The sequence below is a fragment of the Strix aluco genome, chromosome 1 (genome assembly GCF_031877795.1).
Source record: "Strix aluco isolate bStrAlu1 chromosome 1, bStrAlu1.hap1, whole genome shotgun sequence".
Classification (NCBI taxonomy): Eukaryota; Metazoa; Chordata; class Aves; order Strigiformes; family Strigidae; genus Strix; species Strix aluco.
The window spans coordinates 160,507,033-160,525,112 of NC_133931.1; the positions used below are offsets into that span (position 1 = coordinate 160,507,033).

The window sequence follows — 18,080 nt, forward strand, 5'->3', positions numbered from 1 at the left end:
GCACAGCAAACCCTTCAGGCTTTAGCCCTGTTGTATAAATCTCACTTAAATCCCCTTGCAATTCATGTTGACTTTCCTATGCTTTCCTTGCTAAGTCCCAGGAGTTGTTCTGAGTAAATAAAAGCTGCTGTCCTCCTAATCACCCTTCAACTCTTCCCAGCTGATCAGTTTTATGCATGCTGAAGTGCAGTGCTAGTCATGTCATAACTGTGCTCTATAGAAGTAGCCCAACCAACTGCTTCTCTGAATAGTTTTCCTAAAGAAAAGGAAGCTATCTGGAGTTTGAGAATAATTTTTACATATATATATATATAATAATAATATATATAAATTACAGCTTCTCCATACACAGACCAGTCATCCAGTCCATACAAAATTAATGGAAAATGTATCAGGTGAGAGGCATGACCTGCTAGCTAGTTACCAGAGGAGGTTTAAAAGGTCTGAACGCTCCCTCAACCTTTCCTGACAATCACTGAGAAACTTCCTCTGTCAGACAGCCTCATCTGTCACTCAGGAACTACATCTGCCTGCCTGTTTATTTTCTCACTTAGGGTTGAGGTCACCTGCCCTCCTTTTAGCTAATCAGAGGAGACAGCAGTAATCAAAGCACAAGATCAGTGCTCCGGGGATGTCTTTCTTGAATAGCCTCTCTGTATGTTGTTCTGCAAACCTTGCAAAGTAATGTAGGCATATATAACCAGAGGAAAAGAACAGGGGAGAAGGCTTTGGTTTGGTTTGAGATCCAGCTAGAGGAAAGAAATATTGCTGAATCTTATATGCTACCTGGAAAAACAGGCATAATATTTTACTGAGGAATTTCCCATGCGTGACAAGAGAAAACTGTCGCTAGTTCATTAAATGGTAGCCCTTCATGGGAAAATTCAGCTGATGTCCTAGCACAGAGGTAAAGTGCAAAAGATAGGCGAAAATGCTTATTTTTCAAAAAAGTAAATCAGCTTCCTGACTGCTTGTTGTCCTTAAGAGACTATCCATAAGAGAACATGCCAGGCTGGGTGGACTTACTCATTTTGCCTCTCTGAAACTTCTTCTGCTAGATACCTTTGTTAGGCTGCTAAACAGTATTAAACAGGTATCATATCCTGCCTTAGAGATCAGTGCATTTCAGCATCGACTGAAGCTATTCCTGTGGAGTTTACTCTTAAAGAGAGCTTTACACTGTAGATGGGAGGTTCATACCTGAAAGGAAGGGCAGTGAAAGAGAGACAGAGTTCAGGGAGAGAAAGTGCATCCGACTTGTTTGCCCCTTGCCTAGTTGAGTGGGCTGGCAGTTTGCCTTACCTTGGCAGACCCTTGCGCATCTTGAAAGGATTTAAAGGATACCAGTGCCAGCCTGCTCTCTCAAGACTGATTTCTCTTTGTAATGATATTGTTGTGATGAATCATGCATTACTATGATTAGCAGAGAGAGGTACAATTACTTTTTTTGCAGCAGTGGCTGGTAAAGGATTGCCTGGAACCCTAGGCTTGACCAAGGTGGAAAAAGTATCTTGTCAGATATGAAGAGGGCAGAGAGATGGAAATTGTTGCATTTACAGAAAAAAAAAAAAAAAAAAAACAAACATTGAAAAGGAGCAAAGGAGAACAGGAGGAGGAAGGCTTGTAAGTGAACACTACCAGGAATGGGGCTCTGGATGAGATGGACCTTCCCTCTGAGCAAAGTACAGCTGTTCTCATGCATAAGAAGTCACTGCTGCTTATCAGCAACTACTTGTACCAGATGGTATCCCCCAAGAACAAATAAAAAAACCCAAAACACTAGAGACACTGACAGATACTGAACAAAAATAAGCTATCCTGGAGATTTCATAATTTTATCCAGCAGTAGGAAAGTGTCTGGCAAAATGAAAAAAAAAAAGACAGAGTGGAAGACAGTTAATTAAGAGGAGGGGAGCACAGGCCAACTGCATGGCAGCCCACACATGGTCTCCCTTCTTGGGAGTGAGGTCAAGCTTCTTCCCAACGCTGGTTGTTCTTAACCTGTTTAAAGAATGATCCTCAGATGATACCAAAGTCCTAACAGCCTTTGAAATTCAAGTTCTCAGTGGAGAGGGAAGAACTTTCAAATGACACAGAGGTGAAACAACAAAACATTTTCTATTTCTATAGTGTAAACAACAATAATCTCTTGATGTCCTTAATATCTTCTCCTTGTTTCCCGATAACCTCTTGTTTCTCTCATTGTCAAGACACGAATGCTTTCAACGCTTCTGAATTTCTATCAGTCTTTCTAGACTAAAATTGCCTGTAGAGTGTAATCTCTTATAGGTGCAGGGCAGCTTACCTGCGAGGTCCAAAGCAAGGGTTTAGTGACTGCACCATTCGGACCCAAGGTGCACCTACAGCCATTGCAGACTTGTGTCATCATGCAGAATACCCCTGTACTCGGCACTGGTGAGGCCGCACCTCGATTACTGGGTTCAGTTTTGGGCCCCTCACTACAAAAAGGACATTGAATGACTCGAGCGTGTCCAGAGAAGGGCAGTGAAGCTGGTGCAGGGTCTGGAGCACATGTCGTATGAGGAGCGGCTGAGGGAACTGGGGTTGTTTAGTCTGGAGAAGAGGAGGCTGAGGGGAGACCTCATCACCCTCTACAACTACCTGAAAGGAGGGTGCAGAGAGCTGGGGATGAGTCTCTTGAACCAAGTAACAAGCGATAGGACAAGAGGGAATGGCCTCAAGCTGTGCCAGGGCAGGGTTAGACTGGATATTAAGAAGTATTTCTTTGCAGAAGGGGTTGTTGGGCGTTGGAATGGGCTGCCCAGGGAGGTGGTGGAGTCCCCATCCCTGGAGGGGTTGAAGAGTCGGGTTGACCCAGCGCTGAGGGATCTGGTGGAGTTGAGATCGGTCAGTGTGAGGTTAATGGTTGGACTGGATGATCTTCAAGGTCTTTTCCAACCTGGATGATTCTGTGATCCTGTGAATAAATGTGGCCCAGCCTCGCCCAAACGCTTAAATCACTTAAATGCTGTTAATCTGAGTGTGAATCTCAGACTAACACACGGACTGAGGTGTTGGTCCCGGTTCCCTCCCGTTTGACCAGAAACCTCAATCGACTACCGCGCTGCCTTTTCCGAACGCCTCTGCAACGAGAACTCATCCTCCCGCCTTACCCCACCGCAGGGCGCCTCAGCGCAGGGCGCACTGGAGAAGGCGACCCCGCGGCCATGTCAGGGACCCGGCGGCCCCCCGTTTGACGGGGGGTGCCGCGGCCCGGCCTGGGCCCGCCGCCGCGGGCTGTGCTCCTCTGCTGCCCTCTGCTGCGGGCCCCGCGCAGCTCCCCTCAGCCGCCGCCCGCCGGGAACGGCCCGCGGCGGCGCCAGGTGCGGCCCGGGGCACAGCACCGGGTGTGTTCGGTGAGAGGAAATGGCCGCCCCTGTGCCCGGCGGGGCTGTCGGGGGGGGGGGGAGGCGGCACCTGCAGGAGCAAAGTCTGGTCGAGAAGGTGGAAATACACGAGCGCTATGGTTTGGGGGTTAAATCTGACCCCGGTGCTGCCAGCACAAACTTAAATTTAACAGATGTTACGCATTTTATGCCTGAAGATGATTCACTCTCCAGTTAAGAGTCTGTAAGCGGTTAGAAACTACAAGTTTTGTGATGATGTTAAAATAATTTTAACTGAAACTTGAGCTGCAACTACAAATGCCGCATTATTCTGCGCGGCCTGACACGGCTCGCCGGCTGTTTTCCCCGCTGGGCTTTGTGCCGGGGCGGGAGGCGAAGCCGACGCCCGCAGTGACAGCGGAGCCAGGCTGGCGGCTCCGCACCCGCGTCCTGCTGGATCCCGAGCGCAGCAGGAGCCGTCGGACGGCGGCTGCACGCAAGAGGCTGAGGTCTCGCTGCAGGATTGCAGCCGCGATTTTATTTTTTTTTTTTTTCAGTTTCGACGGGCTGAAAGCCATTAACGACTTCTCTTCTGAGTGAACTGTTTATTACGGGAGCTCAAAGCAGGACACTTCCAGCACAGTGACTTGCGGATTTTGTTTTCTTCTTAATGATGGTGTCTATCACTCCTTGCCCTAAGCAACCCCTCTGTACGCTAGATAATATTTAATAGAAAGCCCTCTGCGGCCGCTTTTTTAGAAGATCAAAAAGCGAGCGCGCCACCACGTTCCCTCCACTGCCGGCTGCTCTCCGCGCCCTCCCCAAACCCAGCCGTGACGAGCTCGGTGCTGCTCGGGTGCCTGAAACACCCGCAGGCGGCGGCGGGAGCCGCTGGGCCCAGCCCCAGCGGGGCCGGGAGCGGAGCTAAAAGCCCGCACAGCTGGGGGGAGGGCACGGCCGGCCCCTCGGCCCCCTCCCTCCGTCCTCTCAGGGTCCCCACAGGCGCTGCCAGGGCGGTGCGGGGCTCCCCGTTCCCCCCCCCCCGCTCCCCGTTCCGCCTCCCGCCCCGCCCTCCCACTGCTGAATCCACCGCCGAGCAGCGGATGGCGGCGGTGATCGATTCTCTCGGCTTCCCGCCCCCCCCCCCCGCCCGGTTAGAGGCGCCACCCCGGGGGCGGGCGCTGGAGGACGCGTGGCTGCAGGTACCCGGGCAGCGCCGCCGCCTCCTCGCCGGCCTGGGCGGGCGCAGCCGCCGCGGCTGGGCAGCGGGGGGCGTTCCTCAGGGAGGAGGCAGGGGGCACCGCTAATCCCCGCCTTGTTCCCCCCTGCCGGTCCCGCCGCGCTGTTTCTGTGTGCCTGTCCCCCCCCCCGCCCCTTTCCCCCCAAGCAGGGCGGCCTGGGGCCATGGAGCGCGCGTTCACGCCGCTGGACTGCCTCCTGCCCGCCGGTACGGTACCTCCCGCCCCCGGCCCGGTGCCTCCCGCCCCCGGCCCGCCGCGAGGAGGGGGGGGTGCGGCGGGGCAGCCCCGGCGCTGGGCGGCGCCTCCCGGGGCAGCTCCGGTGGCCGAGCCGCGCCGTGGGAGCGGGGCGGGTGTGTCCCCGCCCCGGCACCCCCCCCCACGCCCCCGCCGTGCGCGGTTGGTTCTGAGACCCCCCGGTGTAAAGAGCGTGAAACCGGCGTGTGCGCGGCCGCCACGGGGGGGCTGCCCGTGTCCCTTAGTGGTGCTGCCCGCCCTCTAGGCCGGCAGGGTACGGGGGAGCCGCGCGGCGGGCGGTTTCTTTTTTAAATATACCCCTTGGCTGCCATTTAACCCCCTTGGGAGTTCAGATTTTAACACCTTTAGCTTTAGAACTTTACCCCCTTTGGGTTTAACCGGTGTCTTCAGTTCACGTGCCGCAGTTCTCCCGAGCTGGCGGGGCCGAGCGCTCCCGTGAAGCGTAAAAATCTCGTCGAGGGGTCCCGCGGGCTCGGGTTCCTCCGGCTGCCTTTGGCGTCGGAGGTCCTGGCGCCTCCTGCCCTTTGCGGGCTTCCCGGGAGCCGCCGCCTGCACCCCGCTTGCCTCTTCAGTTCTGCAAGGCAAAGCTCTGGGGCTTGGCCTTTCCTTTTTTTTGTTGTTGCTGTTTTCCCAAGCTGTTCTTGAGCGTTCTATTTCGGTTTGTTATTTTTGAGGCCTGAGGGGCGAGCGTTGTTAATGTGTGTCATTAACCTCATCATCTCTACAAAGGATGGAGCACCTGTAGTAAGCACTGACTCACCGAGGTAGCTTGACTGTTCGGAATAGGCACCCCTTCTTCGCTATGTGTTTGCAGTATCTAATTCAGTAGGGCCCGATTTGCTATTCAATGATACCATTATAAACAGTAAATATTTTTATCTTTCTGTAGCGTGATTTTAAAGCTGCATAAAAATCATTTTGGCGTAGCAGCTGAATTCTAACTTAACACTGCTCTTTTCTGCTCTGTTCTGGCACTGAGACTTAAGACACCGCGGTGAGGTATATGTTGTTATTTATTTACCAGTAAGATGTGGAGGAAGGGCAGAGTTTAACAGAATGTACCCTTTTAACAATTCAGTACATTTTTGCGGCTAGCAATTTAAGAGCATGTTTACATTCTCTCCAGTTTTTTTATCACATTTTGCTCTAATTTTTAAAAAACTTCTTCAGGGTATGTTCAAAGCTTGTAATGGGTGAAGCTGTACTCAAGGTATTCCTGCCAGAAATGTGTATTTGACGCTGTGCCTGTGTATTTTGAGATGCAGCATTGCTTTTGGTAGAAAGAGGGAACGGTTGTGGAGGTGAAATTTTAATGGGTTAACTTTGTTGCAGTGTGATGTCCCTATATGAAATGAGGAGTAACTACTTACTAAGAGTATATAGTAAGGTGATACAGAAATGTACCTTAAGAATTTATCCCTGGGGAAGAACAGGCATCACTACTTATATTCTACAGTTGCTTTTGATAGGCATTTGTATGATGTTAGGATTATCCTATGTCCCCACTTCCAGGAGTTGTGGGTTTGTTTTTGGTTTTTTTTTTTTCATCCTTTGGTTATGTCTGGTTGAAGACTTGGCATTTGTTCACATTTTTCAGATGACCCACACCCTTGTCAGACCAGAGGCTTCAGCTGGGTGTCAAGAAGCCTGCTTCTTCCAAAGAAATGGCTGCTACAAGTGTACAGATCGACTTGGTTATACATGATAACATGCCTATAAAATGCACAGTGGTACTGCATCTGGATCCTTGTCGTTGTTACAAACATTCCTTACCAGCATTTCAGACTGGTTTAGCCAGCTCAAAGTGTGCAAGGCTGAGCAGATTCATTTGGCAGTCGCATGGTTTAAAATCTGGTATCCCACTTAGGGAACTCAGAAATAAGGTTCTCAAAATTGGGTAGGTGAAATGAGGCTCCCGAATTCTTCTTGAAGAAGTGCTAGTAGTTTCTCCGTCTGTTTGCTTCAATGAGATATGTATTTAAGTGTCCAAATAATATAAAGCTAATCTGTGTAGAACATGATGCTTCTTGGAGGCTAGACATGAGGTTACAAAATAAACCCTTGCGAGGACACTGAAGTACTATGGACCTGGTGCCCTTGCCTTCAATAATATAAATGTATAGCAATGTATATGTTTCTGGTTGCTTTCTAAAGCCTTGTGCAAACGCAGTGACACATTATGGTGGGGAGAATGTGAAAGATTTATTAGCTATGTTTGGAGGTTATTAGTTGTGGTGGTTTTTTGAAGATGTTCAGAAATTATGCTGATGTTTATATAGAATAGAATAAAACACAGATTTTGGAACCTAATATTAGGTACCTGAATTGGAATTTCAGGGCCATGTGTGCCTTGGTGATTTTAGTCAGTATAGTTAGAGTGAGTTCTTATTTAGATGGTGGACTATATGTCTCTCTGTATAGTACTCGACTGAGGTCCACGTAGCAGATATTTGACAACTGCTGTGCTAAACTAATGTGCTCAGAGATATTGAACATCATTCGGTCAAACAGCTGGAGCACTGCTGAAAACGACCGTGCGACAGTCAGAAAGCTGTGCCATGTACTTCAGAACTGTGTTGATTTGCTTAATGTAGTTCAGAATGGGTAACGACGTAGAATTTAAAAGTGAGATTGAGCTCTGGATTTGAGTACTGCGTAGTGAAACATATTTTTATTTCCTCATGAAATGAAGCTGTTAAAAAAGCTTGTAGAAGTCCACCCTGAAGTTCTGTATGCTGCTGTGAAACGGTCGGGCAGAAGCTTCACAGGGTGAAGCTGTGATGCAGCTGTTGTAGAAAGCTCATAATCAGTGATGTCACATTAAGGCCTCTGAATCATGATGAGAGTAGCTTGGTTTCTTCTGGAGCATCCTTTGATAGGCTGGACATTTCCCTCCTGTTGTTTATACCCTTTTCTTGCACTATCATTGCCTCCTGCTGCTTGTCCCAGACTGTGCTGCAGGCACTTCTGCAGAGAAAGTGTTTCTAATTTATTTTTTTAATACCATGAACTTTAGGATCTGAATGTGCTATGCTTGTGATTGCTAAACAGTGGAAGTAATGTAGCATCCTCTAGTAAGGTTGCCCCCGAATACCAGTTGAGATTTGTAGAAGGGCAGAGTGCCAGTTTACTAAGCTGTGTTTTCTTACAGGGAATGTTTTACGTTGTGTGCCGTAATGTTGCCTGGATTCTCACTCATCTCCAGATGATCTTTTGCCTTGCACAGTCCTTAAAATGCAGCTCACTATTGGTTTTATCAAGTGGAGTGATGCAGAAGGAGGATGTTTTCCTCTGTTTATAATCCAACACCTTCCACTAGTAGGAATGTCTTGTGTTGTCGAGGTGGAGGGACTGCAAAGCAGAAGCAAATCTAGTCCTTCTCCTTTCTTCTGTGGCTTGCAGAGGGTTTATTGGAGCTGAGTTTCCCATGACTGACAGGAGCCTGTGCTACCAGTGGGGTTGGTTCCCCCCTGTCCCCACTCCTCCATGCCCCAAGTCCTGTGACCAAATGTGCTTGTGAACTGTGCTGCATCAAGAGCTAGTGGTTAAGACTTGATCTGCGGAGAAGAGGGTGTACTAGCTTCATCTTACCAAAACAAGGTCATCTATATGTCATGGGAGAGACAGCCACAACAAATAGGACAAAGACTGCTTCAGAATTATGTGGAAATATATAGTTGTCTCTTTGTGCAAAGGGACTATAAACTTCTGCATTGAATTTAAAGCAAAGAGAACAAGAGGAAGCAACAATACGCTGTGAAGGCTCTTCCATCATTCTGCAAGCTTGATTGTCTCTTGCTTTACTATATGTCTTCTCCTGGAAATGCTACTGACTCTAAACAAGTTACTTCTGAAAGGATTATATCACCGTATTCCTTTTTAAATGCCTGGGGCTTAAACTCCTTCTTTAATGTTCCTTTTAACACCAAGAATTGAAAGTTATTTGTAAAACAGTGATGTTTGCCATTCAGTGAATGACCTCCAGCCTAGCCTAAGCACGAATAACCATCTAAATGCCCCTTTGGTACAGCTCTGCATGGTCTCTATGATGCATTGTCTTGCAGTCTAATATACAAAAGTCTGTGATAGAAATCAAGACAGTCATGGGGTTAGGAGATCAACCTGTTGGTCTCTGTTAGCTGTTCAACACTAAAGGCGTAGGGAAAATGGAGTCCCAGACTATGGGATTGCGCTGTAATTTTACAGGTTCTGTGCCACTGCTGTTGGGTCAGAGTAGTGAAGTTCTTAGGTGAATCGGGTCATTCAAAAACTGTGATGGGGTTCACTGAAGTTGAAAAACATTAGCAAGGGTGTCAGTTCGTTAAGACTATTTCAGGAGTTCGCCAATGAAATTAGCAAGCACCTGCATATGGCTGTTACACCTTCTAATTGAAGCACATTTAAAACACTTTGTTTTACTGAATGTTGCTGACCTGTTCCTGCTTTTCATTTCATGTAAGTAGTAACACCATTAATTTAGTCAAGTTACCTGGGATGCCTTAGCTTGTTTTTGAGGTAGCTGTAAATATTGAGCCTTGGGCCCTGCTCCTCACTAATTTGCTGTGCTGGGTCAGCAGTTGTTCTGTAAGTATTATTACAGGTGCACTTAGGAGTAAAGTATTACAGACGGCACGTAGCAGACATAATCATCATTAGCCTCACCACTTCCTGTTAGATATTTGCTTTCACACATTGATAGCTTTAGGAGTTCCTTATTTTTTTTATTTTTTTTAAATGATTTATATACAGGTGTGTTGTTTGGAATGGGGCAGCAAGCCATGTTTAACTATTTGAGCTAATAGGAAGATGAATATACATTGACTTATTTTTGTACACACACACGGAGCCCCCTTTTGAAAAAAAAGTTGACATTGAAGCTGGTTGCTGTTTGTTCATCTGGATGATAGATTCTCATCTTGTGCGGTGTCAGTGCACTGATAGCTCAGTATCTTGCGGTCACTAACAGGGCATAGCTGGCTTTCTGTTTAATGGGACTATAATGGTGGAGGGGACTGAGGGGGCTCTTAAAAAAAACAAACAAACAAAAAAAAAACAACAAACAACCCAAAAAACCAAAACCCACAAAACCCCCCCACCAGAGTATAAGAGCAATAATGATGTCACTGGAGCTTCTGAGACAAAAACTCACATTCATTACTTCTTGCACAGATAGTAAAGCACTCAGATAAATTCCTTTTGGAAGGCCTTGTTATTTTCCATCAGTTGAGGCTTTCAAGAGCAGCTTACACAGAGTTCTGTGAGGAGTCACTTAGGTGTAGCAGATTGAGCCTTAAAGCTAGGAAATACAGTAGCTTGCTTAATGCATACTGTAGTCTCTTTTTTTTCTTTTTTTCCTGTGATTTAACATCAGATAAGAAGGTGGGAAATACACTTATTACAGAGATCACAATGTTCATGTTGCTTGTATCCAATTAAATGTGTGCAGAACTGTTGGAAACCATTTAAACTCGTTAGTCTTGAAAGAACAAAATATTAATCTTAAGAAGGTACAACAAATCCAGGAAAATAGTGGACTTCCAGGTTTTGTTTTTTCTTACTGCATTTCACTTGCGTGTCTCCGGTCAGCTCTTAAGATATTTTAGCAGTTTCGCAGCAGCTTTAACATTATGTTATCTCAAATCTGTGTATGTGTGTATATATATATGTGTGTGTGTATATATATAAGCTAGTTTTACTTTCTGGAAGTGGAAAACAGAAGAGACTTATTTTTCCTGTTTGCAAAGCTCATCCAAGTCTGATTTATGGAGAAATTGAATATGAAGCAAAGAAATGAGGCAGTTTGTTTACACAGGAGAAAACATAATACATATAGGTTTCAGATTTTTTGAGATTCAAAATAACAAATCCCAGGCATACTTGTGGATTTGTTTTAGATTTGAACACCCAGAGACATTAATCAAAGCTTAATCTATGCGGAAAATAGCAGCACTGAGAGTAAAACCTAAAATCAAAGTCTTAAAAAGGAAAAAATCAAATAACCTAAAAAAACCTCAAGCAAACAAACCATCTGAAAACAAGTAAAAGGGCTAGCAGCTTCTTTTCATAAGTCAGTTCTCAGCAGCTGTCACTTCTAATGAGTTTTAGGTTTGGATGTAACCTAATGGTTTAGGACCTTTAAGAGCAGTCATGTTAACTAGTGCTTTATCCAGGGAAATTACTAGCTACAAATTTTACAAATTTGTTTCTATATGACATAATAAAAATAATCTATGCTGGTCTCAAAATGCTGTTGAAAAATATGGATAAAAGGAGAGGAAGGGAGACAGTAGTGTTGTGTCCCATCCCTCCCACCTCCCCCCAAATCCCAACCAAAAAATAACCTATAAACAAACAGAAAAAACAACAACCCAGTAGTAAATCTTACCCAGTACAAAATACAGTAAATCAACAGGAGAGACCTCTGGTATATACACCTGCTTGTTGGTATGTTATAGAATATTCCCCATCTCTGGTCTCTGCAGAGAGAACTTGCAATGTCCAGCAAGATCAATTAATCTGCTCTGTTGCCAAATAATTTAAAGATTGAAAAGAACTGACTGTCAGTTGTCCCTTCCACCAAAGTATCTATACTCGATCACAGCGAAGGATAACCAGTTCTTAAGATATTTGGTTTACGTCTTTCTGTAAATTATAGCTGTGCTGGATTACGTGTAAGTAATTTATGGAAATAGGTTCTCCTTTCCATCCAACTCTGACCTTAAACATGAGGAATATGATTAACAGTGCCTGTGTAGTACTGCCTTTGCATAATTAAAAAGAGAATTGAGAATTTAAAGTTGCTACAGGAACATTCTGTTAGTTAAATTTTACATAGAGAGAACACATAGTAGCTTTTGGATTGCTTTTAAATTAAAGCTAGTGCTGTACATCCAGTTGCAGTTGAAGCTGCTGGAAGGCTTTTCCTGTCATTTCCTAGCTTTTTATTTTGAATGGCAGTTGAATTTTCTCAGCACTAGTGCTGATTCTTTGTAGCTTGTGTTGATGGATCGTCTGCCAGCCTTCCTCTCTGGCAGGACAGAAGCTGGAGGGACGCACGTGTTTATCAGGCCAGTTGAATGAAATGGGAAGCTGGCCAGTGAATTCAGTAGGAGCAGAACCTGTCCCCTCTCAATTAATTTATTTTGTAGTTGTGACTGCTGCTGTGGGTTCTGTTTTATTTCTTTCTTTTGCTGTGGCTCCTTTTTTCCTGTCTATTTTTTCCCTAAAATTATCTGGGCAGCATTGTTCCTGGGCAACAGAGCAATAAGAGTAGTTTGGAAATACTTGAATGTACACTTTTGACCAAATTGTTCAGTGGCTTTGGTGGTAAAAGTCGTCTGTGTGTCTGATACAAAGAAGTTAGTTTTGCTGCAAAAGGAAAACACATCTATGCTACAAAGTATTGGGGCCTCATGAGTTCCTGGTCTAGAAAAGCTTTGACTTCTATGACGGTGGCAGTAAGGGTGTCTGTGGGCCTGCTTGGTGGAGGCACAGCAAAGGCTCTCAGGAGAGGCATTCCTTCTTATTTTTTTTTGTTTTCTTCCCACCAACATAATTCACAACTATGTAAACTATATAAGCATATATGAAAGAAGGGTACTATTCTGCTTCCATAGCAGAAGGGCACTGGTATGTCAATGAAATCTCTGTGTATGTATGTTTGAGATTTACTTGCAGTTGTGCTTATGGTTGATTTAGCTGTGGCAAGCAAAGCACTGACATTACAGACCAGACCTAAACACAGGCCAAAGCTCCAGATGCTCAGGATGAGTTAAAAGTATGCTGGGTTGAAACCACACTTAGGCAGTTGTTCAGCAGATGGTGTGACTTGCATCGCTTGAAACTTTCCTGAGGCTGACCTGTGTCACAGACTGTGCAAATACAGAATCAGTCTCCAGGTGTTCCATCCTGAGATTTTGCACTCTTGATGAGAGTTTTATGAGGGGAAATCCTGAAGGGTGAGGCAAGGTTTGTACTGCAGAGCTGGACCTGCGTATTGGTAACGCTTACAAGTATCGAGATCTTTGTCAGCTTTAACTACATAACTGAAAGCCTCTAATGCAGATACTTTAACACAGGCAACACTTTCACTTCTGGAAATGAGTGCTCTGCAAGCTGTTTGGGCTAAAGCACAGCCTTGTGATTGTATTCTGTGTTCCCATATGGAGCACTTTCCCTGCCCAGTTTACAGTTATATTTAATAACCATCTAAGCAGCATTTTTCCATACTGTATATCCAAAAGACAAAAAAATGTTAAGGAGGGCAGCTTGAGAGTCAAACAGCTAAAGATCTGCAGCTTGGACACTTGGACTGCCAGAGGAAGTGGTGCAGTGACTTAGCTGCTGCAGATGCGACAAGAATAGCTCTTGGGCTGTGTGTGACCACCTCATTTCATAATGAGTTGACCTTCGTACGCTGGAGACGATTGAGCTCTGCTATGAAAGTGTCTGTCTCCGTATTGCCACTTCCTGCTTCAAATGGGAAATCTACCTTTCAAGTTCCTTAAAGAAGAGCTTGATTTATTTACTCACTTTTTTTAAAAAGAAAAAAAAAAAAGAAAAAAGGGACAATATCAAGGAAAAGTTTGTGAAGGGCAACTTAGTGTTTGACTTTCTGGACTTTTGACAGCAGTGGTCTTGAAAGGTCACTGCTGTAAGACTTTGCATTCATTGGGTTCAAAGAAGAATGGTGTTATCTGCAATCCTGTCTTTTTAGGGTCCTGGCATATTCCTGCTGTTACTGAGAGTGCTTTCCTATTAGCTCTTCTTTCTTTGCCCAGAATGCACTATGGGGGTGACCTTTAGTACTGCATGCCCAAGCTTTGAGCCTTTCTAATGACTTTGGTAGTTGTGAACAGAGGATTTAAATGGTCATTTTGTAACTGTGGGAAATAAAATCACTGATATCAGATGTTCTTTCTTGAACTGATTTGTCGGGTTTTTGCTTGGAAACTCAATCTCCTAGTTCCCTGTGTCTCTATTTAGACTACTGTTCTTATGTATTGGTCAGTAGTAATGCTGCTGTTGTATTAACCTGACTCATGGTAAGGAGTTTTGCCACTTGAGCCTGTGGAAGAATTTCTTCTTCTGTCTTAGCCATCCTGTTATAAGGTCATAAGTTAATTTTTTTGTGCCAACAAACCTTTAAGTCAGTAGGAAACTAGATCTGCTATTATGTTCTGCTTTGTCTTCTGTGTCCATTTTTTGGTTTTTTTTCCCTCACGTCCATGGCTGCCATAATTGTGTTGACAAAGCCCCAAGCGTAAGCCTGAATGCACAGAGAGCATAGCAGTTGTCACTTAGGAGGAGCAACAGCAATGCTGGAAGAAAAAAAAAAACAACAAAAAACCAAAACAAACCCCACAAAAAATCCCTTCTTTTGGAGCATGCTACACCTCCAAGAGGAGAGTTTTCTGGCAGGGACATGGGCAGAGTGTGTTGCAACACAGACATGCTCTGCACGTCTCCTTTCACTGCAGTGGGCTGTTTTTCCTGCTGATGGAGTGTCAAGTCTGTGTGAAATTATCAGTCAGTGTCTGGCTTCCCCAGAGAGGATGGGGAGTGATGAGAGCTGGGTTGTGGCCTTGTGATACCACACAGTGGAGATGGCCATATGGTGTCAGAGAGGGTGCTTAAAAGGGGTGTCACAACAGATGTTTGATAGCATACTTGTTGCCAAAAGCTTTAAGTGTCAGCCAGCTCCAGTCAGGTACTGTTAGAGCTGTCCCAGGGGTGCAGTTAAGGAGGAATGCTGTTTAGATAACACATAGTGTAATTTATTATTTGCATTCGTATTGCAGTGGCTATGTTTTGTCAGGCAGACAAAGGCATATCAAGACCCAGAGGCTGGACGCTGGAGCCAAGTTCATACTTAAATTAGATACAGATGGAGAAGAATAACGAGCCATATGAACATTGTACCTAGAGAAAGGTGGATTCTTCATCAGTGTCAATCAGTTGCAAGTCATACTTCAGTTGGATAGCCTGAAATTCATTCTTGTTTCTTTATACGGAAGGCTAAACTACATTGTCACAGCGATCCTTTCGGGCCTCTGAATCTATAAATCTGAAACACTTAGTCCATCAAAGGAGAGACTTCTGTTCCTTACTATTTAAGTCATCAGGAGAGTCTTACGGGAAAAGAAGGGAACTGGCATATCCTGGGGTACTGCAGCATGGAGTGTCAAGTGACTACTCTCATGTCGCAAAGGAGGTCTTTGAGAACTGGGAGTAGAGTGCAGAGCTCTTGTGATGCGGTTCAGAAATTGAGGACTGTACTTCCTCCTTACATTTTAAGTTGTATGTTTAAAAAAAACCAAAACAAATCCTTCAAAAACCCCTGTAGCACTTGGCTATGGTTTCTAGGCAGCAAGAAGAACTTACTGCAGTAAGACTATACTACACAGTGTGCTGAATTTACTGCTAGTTACTGTGAGCTATCAAAATCCTTAAAATTATTTCCATAGACTCTGTCCTTATTTATCTATAAATATTATAATTGTGAATCCCACAAGGAGGAAGAAAAGGCTTGAATTCAGACAGCAGAGCAAATAGTTATGCTGAACTTATACAACATTATGCCCGGATTCTCACCCAGATTTACATTTTCTGAATACATTTGCTGAAATAAATAGCCACTTTCCTTTGAGAACAAAGTTGGAACTTGAATAAATGTAAAATTTCAGGGTATTAACAAAGGGACTGAACTCTAAAATAATGCAGTTATACAGCCCAAATAATGTAAATTAGAACAACAGAGAGGCAATCTAAATTTAGGAATATATAGGAAGAGCTAATAATGTTTTGTGAGAATTTATAAACTTCTAGTTTTGTAGTCTGATCCTTTGCCGTTTAATCTTCCCTTTTCTTCTTTTCCCCCAGTGGCAAATACATATGGAAAATACGCATTTTATGATTACAACAGTAGGTAAAAGGAGTTTTGTTACTTTTTGAGTGGAGGAGCCTGTCGAAAGAGGAGAATGTGGCAAGGAAAGCCTGCTGTTCTATTCAGTGGAAGAGATTGTCAGCGGCGAAGGTTATCTGCACAGAATTGTCCCACTCGCAGCTTCCCCAAGCACATACATAACAGTCCTTGGAAATATGCACTGGTTCTATTACAATTGAATAAAAAATGAATTTCAACTGCAGCAAAGAAGACTCAAGTTAGATATTAGGAGAGAAAAATGTAGGTGGTAGGAGGAAGCACTATAGGAAGGCAGAAGTATGTTGTGTGAGAAGATGATGTAGACCCTGTCACTGGGAGCCTTTCCTTTTTCAGTGGTAGACAGAGGAATTGTCTAGAGAGATGATTCTACTTAGGGACAGAGGAATGGACTAGATCATCTTCTGAGGTATAAAAGCGCAGGAGATTGAGATGTGTATTTAAGAATCGTATACCTAGAGTCAGAGAGCTCTTTCTATGTGCGTATCAGGTGCTGAAGGACAGGCTGTTTCTGCAGACTTTCTCACTCAGGTAATTATACTAGCTTCAACTGGGCTACTCAGACAAGCAGGACTTACTCTTGTGTTTTGAAGTTTTCAGTCAGCAAATTACTAATGCTTTCTGCTGCAGTACACTAATGATATTTAGCCAAACATGATTTTTAGCAAAATCGCAGATCACATTGAAAGCACACAAATATGTGAAAAGAAGTATGAGTGAAGCTTTAAGTTCTGAAAACTGCGTGTAGCAATTGCTGTGAATTCAGCAGGCAGTGAAATCTGTCTCTGTCATTTCATCAGTTTTCATACTGCTGCTAATCGGCATTTGAGAGATATGCGCTGAGAGATATGGTGTAGATGGGAACTGGCAGTGTTAGGTTAATGGTTGGACTAGATGATCTTCAAGGTCCTTTCCAACCTAGTTAAAAAAATTCTGTGATTCTGTGAATTTCTAGAGATTTAAGAGAGACTACCTTGAAAAAAATCTGGACATTTACAAGTTCTCTTGTTCTGTTAGTGTTTGCAGATGATCTTTTGTGTTGATAAGAGACAGAAGTGTCTTCTAGAGTCTGTGACAGGAGTTTTCTAGGAATCTACTTTCTCTTGTCCAAAAGGGACTTCAGATTATCAAAAAGAAAGCTTCTTTCAGAAAATGGCTCCTAATTGTTTTTCACAAACTCAGAGTATGTGTTTCTGAGGGTAAAAATTGGCAACTAAATGCACCTACAAGGACTTTATCTATAGTTTAACCCACTTTATACCGTCAGAATTAATTTGTATCAGTTTTGTGCATGTCACTGTAGAGACAAACCCTGTTGTCAGTGTAATTTATACAGTTGTTATTATCTCCAATGAGAAAGCATGCCTCAAATTACAGGATTCCTGGTGATTGGAGGTACAGCAGTTGTGAAGCTGTGTGCAACGTGTTCATACGCTGCTTTGGCAGATGGCTGAGGTGAACATCCACTCTCTTCAGCTTTAAAAATCAGAATCGGTGGCAGCGTTGTCAAAACAGGTCAGCACTTCAAGAGTGTCGTGCAACAAACCACTGGCTCTGCAACACATCTTGGCACAGAAGTTGGAGCTTTGACACAAATGATATTCTTACTGTCCAACTGGTTTTTTGTTTGGTTGGGTTTTTTGAGTTGCTACGTACTTCAAGTTTGAGCTACTAACCTAGAAGACTGTGGCACTTAGGGGTACTGAGATGTCTTCCTTAATATCTTGCATCAGGAAGCAGCTGTGCTTACATTGTGAACTATACTTAATCCTCTGTCTGGAAGTTTAATTTATTTTGACGGTCCTGGATAGGTCTGTCAAATGCCAGTGCTTGGTAGTCCATACCAACTGCTTTGTAGAAATAAAATATATTGAGATAGTATGGGGAGAAGAGGTGGAGGAGGAGGCGACTGGAAAGAGTATTTTCTGGACTGCTATATTGTAAATTGCTGAATAATCTAGAGTAGCAAAAGCTACCGGTGATTCCCCTAGGGAAGGGAATAGAAGTTTTGAATCTAGTAGTTTTTCTGCTACCACTCTCACAGTAGGCTATGGCTTTAGAAGGTACAGAAGGTAATGTCATAAAACAGAGGAAACAAATGGAGCAAGATTCAGGAATAAATACAGTAGTCTCTAAATGATATGCTGGCTTGAATTTACTTGATGGATGACAGAAGCCATTCTTTTTTGCTTAGAGAAGACAACACCCTGTCTGAGAGGACAAAGAACAACATTTTGTTCTTTAGGGCATAAAACTAGTTTTCCTAATTATTCCTGACATTTTGTCGTTTATGCT

At 44.2% G+C, this 18,080-nt stretch overlaps 1 protein-coding gene across 2 annotated transcripts in view; it reads left to right on the forward strand.

The window, feature by feature from the left end:
- The first annotated feature begins 4,615 nt into the window (after nt 1-4,615).
- Nucleotides 4,616-18,080, forward strand: part of TPK1 (thiamin pyrophosphokinase 1) — a 321,381-nt gene continuing 307,916 nt past the window's right edge. Inside the window, exon 1 of one of the 2 annotated variants that reach the window (XM_074842940.1) lies at nt 4,616-4,794. In XM_074842940.1, coding sequence (XP_074699041.1) covers nt 4,752-4,794 — 43 coding nt within the window. In that variant the 5' untranslated portion in view covers nt 4,616-4,751. The remainder of the gene's footprint in view (nt 4,795-18,080) is intronic. The other variant, XM_074842930.1, reaches the window with a different exon arrangement.